Source organism: Quercus lobata, chromosome 5, assembly GCF_001633185.2.
Source record: "Quercus lobata isolate SW786 chromosome 5, ValleyOak3.0 Primary Assembly, whole genome shotgun sequence".
NCBI classification, from domain to species: domain Eukaryota; kingdom Viridiplantae; phylum Streptophyta; class Magnoliopsida; order Fagales; family Fagaceae; genus Quercus; species Quercus lobata.
This window is the reverse complement of record NC_044908.1, coordinates 22,265,247-22,280,419: the sequence shown is the minus strand read 5'-3', so window position 1 is coordinate 22,280,419 and position 15,173 is coordinate 22,265,247. Positions and strand designations below refer to the sequence as shown.

General features: G+C 30.9%; 1 protein-coding gene across 2 annotated transcripts; it reads right to left on the bottom strand.

Annotated features, from left to right (window-relative positions):
• Nucleotides 1–5,479: 5,479 nt before the first annotated feature.
• On the bottom strand, nt 5,480–9,054 carry LOC115988973. 2 transcript variants are annotated; one of them, XM_031112616.1, is made up of 7 exons: nt 8,489–9,054; nt 7,629–7,719; nt 7,198–7,537; nt 6,997–7,088; nt 6,767–6,871; nt 6,336–6,680; nt 5,480–5,648 (listed from the first exon to the last, which is right to left on the bottom strand). In XM_031112616.1, the coding sequence occupies exons 4-7, from the start codon at nt 6,997–6,999 to the stop codon at nt 5,562–5,564; spliced, it is 540 nt and encodes a 179-aa protein (XP_030968476.1). In that variant the 5' UTR covers nt 7,000–7,088; nt 7,198–7,537; nt 7,629–7,719; nt 8,489–9,054; the 3' UTR covers nt 5,480–5,561. The 2 variants fall into 2 exon arrangements, with proteins under 2 accessions (XP_030968476.1, XP_030968475.1); XM_031112615.1 differs by having other exon boundaries at nt 8,529–9,054.
• Nucleotides 9,055–15,173: the final 6,119 nt, after the last annotated feature.

Genomic DNA, 15,173 nt, shown 5'->3' with positions numbered 1-15,173 from the left:
GCATGAAACATGAGAGTTGAAAGTCATAATTATTATCATTCTTGTATATCCAATATTACTCTTAGTAATAAACCAATTAGTATTGTCATGTATTAAAATTAAAAAAAAAAAAAAAAAAAAAAAAAAAAAAAAAAAACCCAAACACATACGCAAAAAATAAAAAGCACTCAAATAAATTTTTTCTTTTTTGGTGGAACTAAATAGCATAACATCACTCAAACCGCAAAGTATCAAACATTTAATTTCAATACTAAACATCAAACAAACAAATTGAATCCCAAAAAAAATATACCTCAAGTGATTTATATTTTAGATTTCTTTGGCCAACTTTCAATTTGAAAATGCTTGTTTTAATCATGATACACAAAGTCTTTTTTTTTTTTTTGGTGGGGGGGTTGGGGGGGGGGGGCGGCAAAGCTTACTAATGCTGGGTTCAAATTTAACCAGTAACAACTTATTATTTAAGATTTGTTGTAAAAGTGTGTTTTCATTGTTAACATTTGAATTTATTTAAGACAAACTTCCAAATAGATAAAGATAATTACTAGTAACTTCTTATAATCTATCATTAAAACTAATCCTAATCCAAACTAATCTTAATCCAAGCATTTTTTTGAACAAGTAAAACATGTGTTTAACATATTTATCCAATAATCCTCCTTTTGCCACAAAGTGTTTTCCTTTGGTGTCTTAAATGTCATTTGTTGGGAATTCATTCTTGAAACTTATTTTTTTGGCAAAGACATACGTCCTAGGTGAATTACAGACCTTTGATGTCTTAATCCTCCACTGTACTTCCTAAAATTTATTCGCACTTATATAGAATTTCTCAATACTCAGATTGTGAATTGGTAGTCATGTGTAATTTTTTTAACAATAAAAAATATGCTACGTCATTATGCTGGTATAAATACACAGCAAAAAAAACTAACAAATGACTAATAATATTTATTTTTTAAATCTTGAAGAGCTTATATGACTCACTTGAAACACGAGAGATTAATTGTACTCATAAGATAAACTTCAACGAGTAATAATATAATTTTGCCTAAAATAAAAGCATAGAACAATACCCGTTGAGCACTTACTGGAAGCGGCTTCTTTTGTCTAACTAACGTTGTATTCTTCTGAGAGAAAGCTGAATGGTGGGTAATTAATGTTGTATTCTTTTGAGAGGGTAAGTGACTTTTTTTATAATTAATTATTATTATTATTATTATTACTTTTGGATTTATAAAAATGGTGTAGGGAGAAATACTAAGTTTTTTTTAAAAAAAAATAGAAACATAAAATGATATCTACATTTTAAATTTTAACTTTATAAGTCACTAGCATCTAATTTTGCATCATTTATTTTATAGAACAAGTCTCTACAAAAACTTATCAAATCATATTAAATTTTATCTGAGGAGAGTTCAATTAAATCCTTAATGTTCAATTATATGGTAAAGGATCACAGGGGAAAAACTGTTATAAAATAATTATTATTTTTGCAATGTTCATTTGATTGTTTATACTTATTTAGTATAAGCTATGAATAATATTTTAAATATGTTTATTTTAAAAAAAATACTTTTTAAGTAAATATGCTAAGTTATTAGTATTATACATTTTATTTTATTTTTAATTTTTAATTCACTAATTAAATTATTTATGACGTTATTGGTTGAACCTTAGTTTGATCCGATTGGACCAAATAATCAAGAATCACTTCTTTTTGCGGTTCTTTTTAACTGATTCAATTTTTAAAACCTTGTAAAATATATAACAAATACAGAGAAGAAAAGAAGAATAAACTCATTCAAAACCATTAGACAGCATTAGGCAACGCTTATCAGCTTAAATCTTATTGTATAAATTATAGATCAGAAAAATAATAATAATAATAATGGCGTCAACACTTTGGATTTGATAATTGATCATATGGACTAGTATCCTTTTGTTAATGCTGGAAATCTGACTTTAAATCTTTTAATTTATCTTACTAGTCCATATCAAATCCTAAATGTAATGAAAAATTAACTCCTGGCTCTATGATCTTTCCAGTTATTGGGGAGACCTCTGATTTTCTTGTCTCAAACAAGTAAACACTATATGTGTATTATAGTTGTAGTTTTATACTTACATGCACAATATCCTTCAAATGGCTTGATGGCGATTTGAAGACTAATTTGCCTCCTTGAAATGTTGGATGTTCTAATCCACGGATATTTTGCTTGAAGTGTGAAGGGAATTGAGCGTGTTGGTGAATAAAAGATATTGTGTGATATGCTATTGCTTGCTTGAATGTTGTGATTTGGTGAAGAAATTGATGTGTTTGGACGTAAGTAACTGAATGGATTTAAAGATCTTAGAGGAGTGATGTTGTATGAGCAATCTATTCTCTTGGTCCATCGTTCTGTATTATGTCATTTTAATCGTGGTGAGATTAGTTACATTTTAGAGAAGAATTCATGTTAATCAAATGATTCAAATGGCATTTTTACTAAGTACCATACCCCCTAATTAGGGGGAGGTCCTACATCTTACATGTAATGTCTTGGACTCTAATTGAGATAAAACCTTTTAAAACTTTGAGGGATGAGGTTATGTGGTGCTCCCAAAGATGATAATATCATGGCAATAATGAGTTGGGTGTGAGAACCCAAAAGGTCTTATGCTTTATATGGAGTGCCTTGGACTCTAATTGGTATAAGGCTTCTTAAAACCTTGACTCCTTGAGAGATGATGAGGTTGTAATATTTTAGAATTAAAATTTAACCTCTGATAGATTTCTCGGTTACAAAATGAGATATCTACAGTGATTCTACAGTGATTCACAACCTTAATTCGTGATTCCAATTTAGACATATGTTTGGAATCCACTTATTTTGCTGAAATTGAAAACTTTTTGCTGAAATTACTATAGATAAAGGTAAAAGTTAGCTGAAATAATACAATAGGACCCATGAATGTATTAAAAAGTGTAGTGAAACCTATAAGTAGTAGCTAAAATAAACTGAATAGTAAAATAAATTAACGAAATTAATCATGTCATACGGACAATAAGATTTCACTCTGTTGTCATGATTTTACCATTTTCTTTGGGCTCAATTGGACATTGTAGTGCAGTGAAGGGTCTGTAAACTGTAAAGCCCATTGTCTTTTCTGTATCTGTGAAATGTAAACCCCATGCTCTTGTTTAATGTTAAATTTGTATCCATGATTATTTTGTTTTGAAATGTACTTTATTAGAATTTAATTATAGAGAGAATAGGGAGAAAGATCGAGGAAGTAGAAATTAACGTGATGGCTAGTTAGAACGGAATCAAGCCTTGAGATCCTTGATATTTATAACAATATTTAATCTAAGTTTTGTTTCAGTATATGTGCATAGTTTTGGTAGGTCATTGCCAATTTGACAATCAAAAGAATCAAAACCTAAATTGATTTAGAAACTGACATCATTCTTTGTGATGGTAAAAAACAGATAGATCGGGCTTTGGAAGGAAATCTTTCTCTGGATGATCTATATGAGGGAACCAAATCTGGACACAGTGGGAATCACCACAAGAAAAGAGTCTACTAGCGAGGGTAAAATGCCCTCGCAAAAATTCAAATATCATCACAAAAGGTTATTAGTGAGGGCATATGGTCCTTGAAAGCTATTGTATTTTTTCTTGTTGCTAAAAGAGATTTTGTGATCATACCTTCACAAATAAATAATTTACAACGGCAATCCACTGTCATTAATGAACAAATCCACCCTCACAAATATATTACCAAACGACGAGAAAAGTCAACGACTTTTTTTAAGCGAGGGGAAGCAGTCGTCATTAACAACTATTTGTGAGAACCTTTATACTCTCACAATTAGTTATTTGCAAATTCCAAATTGACGACATACTTTTTGGTGACAAATAATGGCATCACTAAAATTTATTTGTAAGGGTTTTTAACCCCTCGCAACTTATTTTTAGCGAGGAGAATCAGTCGTCGTTAATAACTATTTGTGAGGACCTTTATACCCTCCCAATTAGTTATTTGCAAATTTCAAATTAACGACAAGACAAATAATGAAGTCGCTAAAATTTATTTGCAAAGGATTTTAACCCCCTCGTAATTAGTTAGGAATAATAGTGACGACATTAAGCTTGTAAAGTTGTGATTTACAACTATATTTTATATTGGCTTTATTCCATGATAAAAAGTATTGTAATTGCTTAAATTTTGTTCCTTGTATTTTGTGTGATTTTACTGTATTGGGTTTAGTATTAAGTTGGTGAAGAATCAAGCATGAATTGAAGAACAAGTGGATTTTGCAAGTGTCTCACTAGAAGCTAACCCGTAAAAGAGCCACGTAAGGAGCACATGCCGGAAGCTGAAGAGTCATGCCAGCCTGGAGGATTTCGTGAGTATCTCGCAAGTAAGGCCTTCTCACGAGATACCTGCGAAACGTTCTGCCTGGAGGATTTTTAGTTGTAACTCTCTTACTCTTCACCCATACTATATATACCCTCATTACCCACAAATTGAAAGGAGGCCATTCAGAGAGAAAAAAACCCTAGATAGGTTTTCTACAACACACACACCTATCTTTTAGAGAGAGAGCTACACATCCTTAGTGAGAAATCATTCTAGTCTCTTCTCCTTCCCTCTCCCATTATCATACCTTGAGAGGAGATTTGTACATAAACATAACTCACACCTATTTAGAGTGTAAAGAGTGTTTTGGACCTTGGGAAGTTTTGGGGATTTGCCAAAAGAAGCTGGTGAGGCTTGGTGGATGCAATCAGGCGTATTACGGGTTCTAGAAAGCTAAACAAGACACGATTCTGAGAAGCCTTGTTGGAGTAGGAACTTGAAAGGCTTATGTACGTTGGGTAGATTAGGTTTGAAGAGTCTCTTCCTATTCGTATATCCCAACTTATTGTCTAGTGGATCGATTTACCGCTTGGAGGGTGGTAGAAAGGTTTTTCGCTGAGTTCTTCGATTTCTTCTTCGATAACACATCATCGTGTTATCTTGTGTTTACATCTCTCTTCCCTTACTCTTGTACTTTACTTTTATTACTTGCTGTTCATGTTTATGCACTAGATTAGTATCGGTTGTTTGTGCTTCATTTACTCTTATTTCTACACTTAGATAAATTAGAGTAAAATCAACCGAGCCGTAATCTTGTAGTTAGGGGTTTAAACAAGCTCTTGTGTTTTCACACAATTTCGAGCTTTCAAAACTATCATTTAAAACATTTTTGCATGAGGTTAAGAGGTGTTGCTATTCTATTAATTGTGAGGGACTTTGTCGTCACTATAAAGTTATTTATGACCGAATTTTTATGTCATCAATGGTAATATTTTATATAATTTTTGAAATATTTTATTATTTATTTATTTTTAATTTATTTTATATCATTTTTGTTTAACTATCATGTTACAATAGTCCAATAATTACTAAAAATTGATCCATCAAAAGATAAAAATTCATATAAGTTCAAACTTTAAAATATAAAATATACAAAGAAATCCTGAAATTAAACCTTGCTTTAAAATTAAACAACTAGAATTAAGACAAGATCTATATTAGTCTTCCTCCAAGTCACCCTTCAAGTTGTTTACAACCTCTATGTTATTGTTTGAGTTGTCCTCTTCATCTCTGCTGGTACCATCCTTAAAATAATAAAAATAAAATAAAATAAAATAAAAAACATTAAACATGAGTTAAAATGAAACAATTAAAGTGAATTTGTATTTGTATCAATGCTTCAATAAATAAGTACACATGTACCATATCAAATCTAATCGTATAATAATATATCATAAACAACAGTAAACTCCTTATGGTCTCGGATAAGCTAAGCAAGGAAAGCTGTATTGAACTTACCTTTTCAGTAAAGAGGTTCTGAGACTAGTTAAAAAGTTAGGTTTGCTATTCACTGCTTTGTATTTAAAACATTGTGTAGCATCCCTACAGACTGCTTATGGAGGCATAAAGCAACCACATGAGCAATTACCAGTTCTAGTATCCCTAAACTACTTAGGGTAATTTTTTTTTTTTTAATTTTACAATAACAATAACTTAATTTGATTACTTAAACCACTATCAAAATTAAATATAAATTAAAATAATATAACAATTGTGAAAAATGTAAACCACAAAACAGATGATACACAAAATTAAATACAAAACATATACACAGCTGTCAAAACAGTAGATAGTTTCATAGTCCTATTATCATTTATCAAAACTAAATATAAAATAATATAATATTATAATAGATGCAAGCTGTAAACCACAACAAACCAATAAAAAGTTGTAGAAGATCCAAGAGGCAAAACATAAGTTTGAGAATATACCGTGGTAGCTGGATCTATGTTAGATTGTTGTGGTATGCCCATCGACTGCAACTTTTGTGCAAACTTCTCCTCAAGCTTCTCCACAACTTTTGCAAGTTTGGAATCCATTTCCTCTCTAAGATGTGCCTCCAAATCTTCTTTTTCTTTTGTAAAATCTTCTCTACAATGTTTGCTACAACCTTTACCAGATGAAGTTAAGCCGTACACATCCTTAGCCTTAATACCTATTCCCATGCCAAGAATACGACCATGATTTGGTTCACCAACCACTTCACAAAAGATTTGATAATCATTTGTCTCAATACCTTCAAAAACAACTTTGGCCTTTATGGCATCCATGTTTTCCTACACATAAATAAAAGCCTCGTGGAAAATCAAAACAAAAAAACTAAAGTTGATAACAAAATTAAAAATTGGTATAAGTTGCATACGTATAATGTCTTAACATGATCAGTTGTCCATTCTTCGCCATCCTTCTTTGTGTGAAATTTCTTAAAGCAATCAATGGGGCCAAGCTCAGAGCCCATCTCAAGATACTACAATATTAAAATAAAAATTAAAAATTAAAAATTAAAAATTAAAAAAAAAAACATTGGTAAAGTTATTAAACTATGTAAATACACAATAAAATGTAAAACTATTTGATGAGAATATAATGTACCATTTCATATTTGTACTTGGCTATTGGTATAGAACTTGTAGTGGAGAAATTTTAGACTTATTTCAGTTTTCCTTATTTGTCGAACTTATCTCCTGCACGCATAATTCATACACTAGAACATTAGTTTCTATGAAAATGTTAGCAAATAATGATTAGAGAGAGAGTGAGAGAATTTATGACATGTATTTCATTTATACTCACCCCTCAATCTCCCTCCATCCATTTATCCACCATCTCTTTCCAAAAAAGTGTAGGAATGAAGGAAGGACCATTCTTGTAACGATCTTCTTTCGCTTTGTACTTCTGAAAAATAGGACTTCTAATGCGAAACATCCAATCATAATAGCGATGTTTCACTGATTCTATAAATGCCTTCTTGACTTCCTCATCAGGTTGCTTGTGCTTAAAGCGTTAAGCTCGGTATCGAGCATATAAAGTCTCTAGCTCAGAATTTGGGTATTCTGTCAAAGTTGTCCAAGCTCCATTAAGTTTCTGGTGAAAAAAAATGGTAATCTCTCGAGTGGCTTTTGTTGTAATAATTCTGAAAATAGAAATCAAACATGTTAACAATATCATATAGTTATGATACCATAATTAATTTCAATAAACCAACATAGCAATAAGTCACTCACTTGCCATCATAAATCTCAACCTCTATTTCACCATCTCTGGCATTGATCCCTTTAGCCTTTCCTCGACCCCTCTATTTTCCAGCATTAGTACCTATTGATAAAACAAATAATAATAAAAATTTGATAAAGAACGTGTACCTATTGACATAATTATCTAGAATTATGTCAATTGTTTAATAAATAATGCTAGTGCCACAAGAAATTGATTCTTCCTGTCACTTGGAAGAAAAAAAGAAAAGAAAAAGAAGCTCTCCCAAAAAGGGAAAGAATCGTATAATAATATTGTGAAATAAGTTAATAACAAAACATATCACATTTAACATCTGTTGTTGATCTCTCACATATTCAAGCACAGTGGATCGGTTATCTAGCCAGTAAGCCAAAGCCCACCAAAAACAAACCTTGCCTTTCCTAATATCCTCAATAGCGTCCAAAATAGAGGCAAACCCATCTGTGGGACGGTCCAGATCATACTCATCATTGTGAAAGAAACCACTAGTTGTTGGTTTGATCTCTACTGATAGTGTTCCAAAACCAATTTCATCACCCTGTGTTTCAATCCCACCCAACTCTTTATTCACAAAATTGTCATGTCCTCCAGGTATTACTGAAGCTCTTATCACTCTACTATCACCCTTGAAATTCAAGCTCAATCTTTTTGTAACATTTGCCAAATCAAAATCAAAAGGGTACCCATTTACATTAAATGGTTTTGCACTACAATACGCACCACTCTGCCCTCTAAAATTGACAAACAAGTAGACAAAAACCCATAAACAAACACGTATAAATCACATCACAAACCCAAAACAAAGCATTTTATACTCTTATTTCGTATAAAAACAATGAAAAATTAAGACCTTTCGTATTATGATGTGGGAATTGTAAAAGAAAGCTCACTGTAAACAAGACAGAAGCAACAGAGTGAAATGGTAGAGTTTGATCGAAGCCATTCCGGGAGAGTTGGGAGCTTTTGAGGTCTGAGCCTTTAGTTCGGGCGGGCAGGTCAGTTGGTCTAGGTCACTGGACACCCCTACTCCACACCAATCTCATAAGCAAACCAATAGATACACAGCCAAAACAACCCATACCCATGGCCAAAGCCCATCACCAAAATTACTAGACCATCAGCCCCACGCCAATCTTTCCAGTAACCCGTTAGACCTTGCAAGCAAGTCACCAGACCCACAGCCAAAATGACACATACCCACAACCAAAACCCATCACCAAAACTACCAGACCATCAAATCCTCACCGATTTTGTAAGCAAAACACTAGACCCACACCAATATCACCATAAAAAATCACCCAAAAAAACACCACTACCACTGTCAGATAGAGAGTGAGGACTGAATGAGAAACAGAGAGAGAGAGAAAGAGAGAGGCTTGGTTTGAGATGAGCTATAGAGAGAGAGAGAGAGAGAGAGAGGGGATGAGAGACCGTGAAGAGAGATATATTGGGATTAAAATATATTAGAATTTTTAGAACATTGGCACTATAGCACAAATTTTTACAAGTTTACATGTTTAGCATTCCAGCTGCTGAGCTACTTTGGTCCTCACATGCTAAATTTTCCTTACATTTGGCACATACTATACTAATTGTAATACTCTTATTTATTATTATATTTTTAACTTTTAGATTTGCCCAATTTTGGAATAGATGCATATATATTTTTATTATATTAAGGTAAAGATATCATTTTTGCCTTTCTCAAAAAAAATATATATATCATATGCCTCATGATATATACATAGGCAATTGTAGATGTACATGAGTTAAATTTTGCCAAGGAAATAGATATACAACATGTTTATTTGGAAGGGACTATCTTTCAAAATAATTTATGGTTTGAAGTATTTAAAGTCCATCTTATTTATACTCTTATTTTTAGAAGAAATATTATTTATACTTTTTTCCATGAGAGAGTATCAATCTTATTTATACTTGACTTAAATAAAAAGATATAAATACTTGGAAAACTCATTAATCCAAGATTTTAATCACAAAAGGCCGTGAAGTCCAAAATTTATTGAAGACATTATTAGCAGTTGCACACACTATGTAACAAGTTTTGGTTGATTTTGAATTACATAATTTGAATTTCATTGATGATTGGCTAATGAAATTTATTTTAGGGTCAATCCTTCTTTAAAAAAAAGAAATTAAAAAAAAATGGCAATTGTTGAGGAGGAGAAGGGGGGATAATAATTTGTGATATTTGTCGAAAGTTCAAAAAGATTTGGTTTTTAAGGGTAATTTATATATAGTTTCAATAATATTTCACCAATTAAATATAGTTTGTAGAAATCTGTACAACCAATTAATGAAATAGAATAAAAAAGAAGTTTTTCCGTAACATTTAATATATATTGTGCAATAAGTTAAGAAGTTCCTTACTTTTATGTTTATATGGTATTTATTAAATGTTCATTTTTGACTAATTAGCAAGTGGTGTTTTAAATATGTATCACAATAACAAAAACAATATTATCAAAGTACCACTGCAATTGAGCATTCCCATGTGTAAGCATGGGTAACATGCTAGTTTAGAATAATAAATATGCTTAGATATAAATGGTTTTGATTTTAGAGGGGGAAAATGTCCTTACTTTAAATTCTTTTTAAAAAACCTATGACCAGCAAGGGTTAATGTCGAGATAAAATAAAAATCTCAATGTGTGAGGGCTACCTCGGTCACTCTTATGTGTGATCCATGGGATGCCTACTAGTATCTTGTCATTAAAAGAGATTTTTCAAAAGTCAAGGTGAAAAAAAATGAATTTTAAACAAAATTTTAATGGATGTATATTGGATTTTTTGGTCAAGGTAGTCAAAGTTTTTCCTTAGAGGATAGGTATAGGGGCAGAGAGGCGGCTCAACATAATTTGGGGCTTAAGACGAAAATTCATGTGAAGCATTTTATATGTAAATATTAATTAAATAAAATTATTTAATACTAATCAAATCCAGGTTAATTTGATGCAATATTAAATACTTAATTTGAAGAATAATACCAACTTAACTAATGTTAATTTCATATAGAGAGTTTAATATCATAGTTGAACCATAAATTTTAATAAAAAGAATTAAAAATATGTGTCAATTAAAAAAAGATACTTTGTTTTGGATATATGACAATGTATAGTTAAGTAAAATTGTAATCTAATTTTTAATTTTATTTCTTGTTTTTGAGAGAGAGAGAGAGAGAGAGAGAGAGAGATTAATCTATAATTGGTGATTTAACACATTTGTAACATTTTTTTTGAAACATTTTAGGTTTTCAGTTGGGGGTTGCTATTGGTCTTGTATTTTGGAAGTCTTGATAGAAATGAAAAGGAAAAATGCATTAATGATACTAAAAAATGTTCACAATATAATATGAAAATGATTATGATCGATAAACTTGAACAACAAAATTAAGAATTTTTTTTTTTTTTTTTTTTTTTTTGGTGAAAGGTAACATGTCAATTTGTAATCCTATAGTAAATTTTTTTTATCCTTAGTATCACTAATAATAATAAAAAAGGTAAACAACCATTATATATATACACACACACACCTACACACACACACACACACACACACACATATATATATACACATACACATACACATACACACTTATATAATTTTATAAAATTTTGAGCCTTTTATAATAGGGGACAATGCCTTTTTTCTTAGGAGTAAAATTTTGAGCCTTTTGTGGTCGGGGCCTTAGGCCAGCCCTACAAGGGCATAGGTCTAGAATTTGACAGTTTTGAAAATGGCACCAAATTCAAAGTCTAACCATTGGATGGGAAGAGCACTATAAAGAATGGGTATTGGTGAAATTAGGGTGTTATTGGATGGTTTGATTGTGAGAGCAGACCGATCAAAGTACGGGTACATGACATGTAACCTTCATGCGCCAATCTAGATTCCAATTCTTATCATTAGATTTGCATAGTATGGTAAAATATTGGTTTTGATGAAATTTAAGCTCAATTGAACAACCAGATCAAGCTCAAATTAAACCATTTTTACATATAAGAAAACCCATCATTTGTTTTAATATTTAATAGCTGAACTATATTGTTATTTTATAGTATTTGTTATAGCTCACTGTGGAGATTTCATGTTGTTCTTTTAACATATGACATATAATCTTTTTTATTATCTAATTTTGGGGAGCTATTCATTTTATGAATCATATCTAATTTATTTCATTAATTAACCTATGTATTTCTTGTTTATTATAAAAAATTATATTAACTGTTTAAACTTTAAATCTTATAAACTTCAAACCACATGCCGCTACATATATTCTAAAATTTTAATTGACAAAAAAAAAAAAAAAAAAAAAAACCTTCTTATAACACGCAATTTCTTATAAAACTTTAAACCTTAGCCCCACATGTCCATCAATTCCCTCTAACACCAATACCCATTCTTTCCCTCTAAATTTCATCAATACCCATTCTTTCCCTCTAAATTGTTTTCACTTTTCCCTCTAACACACCCTACTCCCAACTCCCTCGGAACACAATTCCCCTTTCCCTCTAAATTTTTTCACTTTTCCCTCTAACACTCCCAACTCATGCCAACTGACAACACAAACTGTGCGGCAAGACACCCTGTTAAATATTAGCATTAATACACCAGCATAAAGTATAAAATATAGTAACACACGAGGGTTACGTGGTTCAGCCTAACAGCTTACATCCACAGAGGAAACCCTAAAGGGTTACATCAATAATATATTATAATGTAGTACAAATCTTGTGTTACAATGAATCATAACATGCGTATATATAGTAGACTAAACTCTAGACTAATAGACTTCTAGTACAAGTAGAAAACTTGACTTGCACACAAAGTAGAATTAGGCTTAGGCCTATGCTAATGGGCTAATATATCTCTAACACCCCCTCTCAAACTCAAGATGGAAACTTGATGAAATCTTGAGATTTGATAAGGTTGAGAAGATCTCTTGAATAAAATTTGGCTCTGTGACAGTAGTTTGAGGAAGGCAATGATCTTGCAGTGTTGATGTGACTTCTAATGGTGGCTTGACTATACCGAAAAGTTTTGACAGCAGCAGTAAGAAGCCAAAGTAGATGAACGCAGCGAAAAAAAACACTGAAGAAGACAAAGATTGCTCTTAAATATACCGTAAGGACAGAAAACCATGACCACAAGAAGGTGGCTCTGATACCATGTTAAATATTAGCATTAATACACCAGCATAAAGTATAAAATATAGTAACACACGAGGGTTACGTGGTTCAGCCTAACGGCTTACATCCACAGAGGAAACCCTAAAGGGTTACATCAATAATATATTATAGTGTAGTACAAATCTTGTGTTACAATGAATCATAACATGCGTATATATAGTAGACTAAACCCTAGACTAATAGACTTCTAGTACAAGTAGAAAACTTGGCTTGCACACAAAGTAGAATTAGGCTTAGGCCTATGCTAATAGGCTAATATATCTCTAACACACCCAAAGAAAAAACAAAAGAGAAAAGCGACTAAAGATCAAGACAATTGAAAAAAAGAATACCTAAGTGAGACCTGGGAGAGTTAGAGGCTGGGCAGCGGCAGCAAAGCAATAGCAGAAGCAGAAATTGGAACCCCACAGGTCTCTCAAAATTATATATATATATATATATATTTTTTTTAAAAACAACTATCCTGATAAATATGAATTTATGTAACATATTATTGGAGCTTTTTGCATTGGATTTAAAAATTTTATTTAAACTTTTGGATCAAATTATCTACACATTGATTGAGAGGAGAAGCCATGCACAGAGCAATGCATACATTTATTGTCAATTTAGAAATGTCTCATATAGAAAAATAAAAATACCCCTATGTCCTAAGTTTAAGCATGACGAAACTTGAGGACAACATGTTAGAAATATCTCTCTACAACTAAAACTTTGCCTACAAAACAAGACCAGTCTCTTACTAACCCAATCTTTAAAACAACTCTACTTAAATAATAATAAAATAAATAAATATAGGTCACCACATTTCACCTTTTTTTTTTCTTTCTTCTATTTTTACTTTATCAACACGACTTACCTTTTTTTTTTTTTTTTTTTTGAATTTTCCAGTTTCTTAATCCCTAATCTCCTACTCTCACGTTGTTTTCTTCTTCTTCTTTTTTTTTTTTTTCCTTTCTCAAATCTCCTTTTCTTTATTTTGAATTTGAAGAAAAATAAAATACCCCTACTATAAAACCATTAGTATAACTTCTCATCTATATTTTTTAATTTTAGGCACTGCGACATATCTTTTTTTTTTTTTTTTTTTTTTTTTCCCTGAACTAGAGGTCAGCTCCCAATTATCCCAATCACAACTTCTAAGAGATGATTATTTGAATTAGTAGCATTTTTCAAATATTCAAAAATAAAAATAAATCCATTAATGCATGATTCCATCAAGAAAAAAAAAATCATGAATCCATTATCAGTTGCTAGTTGCCACACTTCAGTTTTTTCTCACTTCTCCCACTTCATTGCACCAAAAAATAAGATAATTTCAAGCCCAATTTTCACTGGAAAAAATATCGATATTGTAATAGTTGGTGAAACCATTTTATTGTTGGTGGAGGGGCCTAAAACTTTACTGTTCATGGCTTTTTCTATCAATCTATTCTCGTACAAGTTTTTTAATAATAAGAATGTTTATAAATTGTATTTTTTTATTCATTAAATTAATTTTCTTTCCATTAATGAAGAATTATGACACTAAACCAAAAAAAAAAGAGTCATGATGAGGCTAGTATCGTATATGTGATTTTCAGTTAACTCAACTTGAAATGTTTTATAATCAAATAAAAGATCTAAGATTTTATTCCTGCCTACATAAAAAACCAATTGATATCTTGGACGTTAGATGATAAAGGGTAATAATTAAGAGCAGATGTCACAAATTGAAACTCTCCTTGCTCTAAAAAAGAAAGAATAAACTCTCCCACTCCATTTGTTTTAATGGAAAATCTTATGTGAAGATAGTTTTTCACATTTTTTTTTAGTGTTTGGTAGTATTAAAAAAATGAATTAATGGAAAATTATATTTGATCAACCTAAAAAGTATGACTTATTTTTTAGAGATATTTTTTAACTATTTTTTTTTTTTTTTTGGAAAACAACTCTATCTCACTACAAGTTAAATAAGAAAAGTTAGGAGATCCTTTTCTAACTCATTTAATTTTGTGCAAAATAAAAAATTTATTATAGGCAATATTTTTGAAAAATAACTTATTTTTCTAGAAAATATTAACGCTAAAAAAAAAAAAAAAAAAAAAAAAAAAAAAAAAAAAAAAAACGTAAATGTCAAATCCACAATAAATTGGCTTGGTCAGCCGTATGGATGGGGGAAGAGGGACCTTGACCAATTCATCTTGCTGAAGATTTTGTGGAAACTTTGATCCAAAGGGTTTCAACTACAACCGAAAAAAAAGTTCCACATTTATTTGGGTGACTAGGAAGTCTTTAATCAAACTGATATTTTTGAAATATTAGGAAAGAAACAGCCAACATATT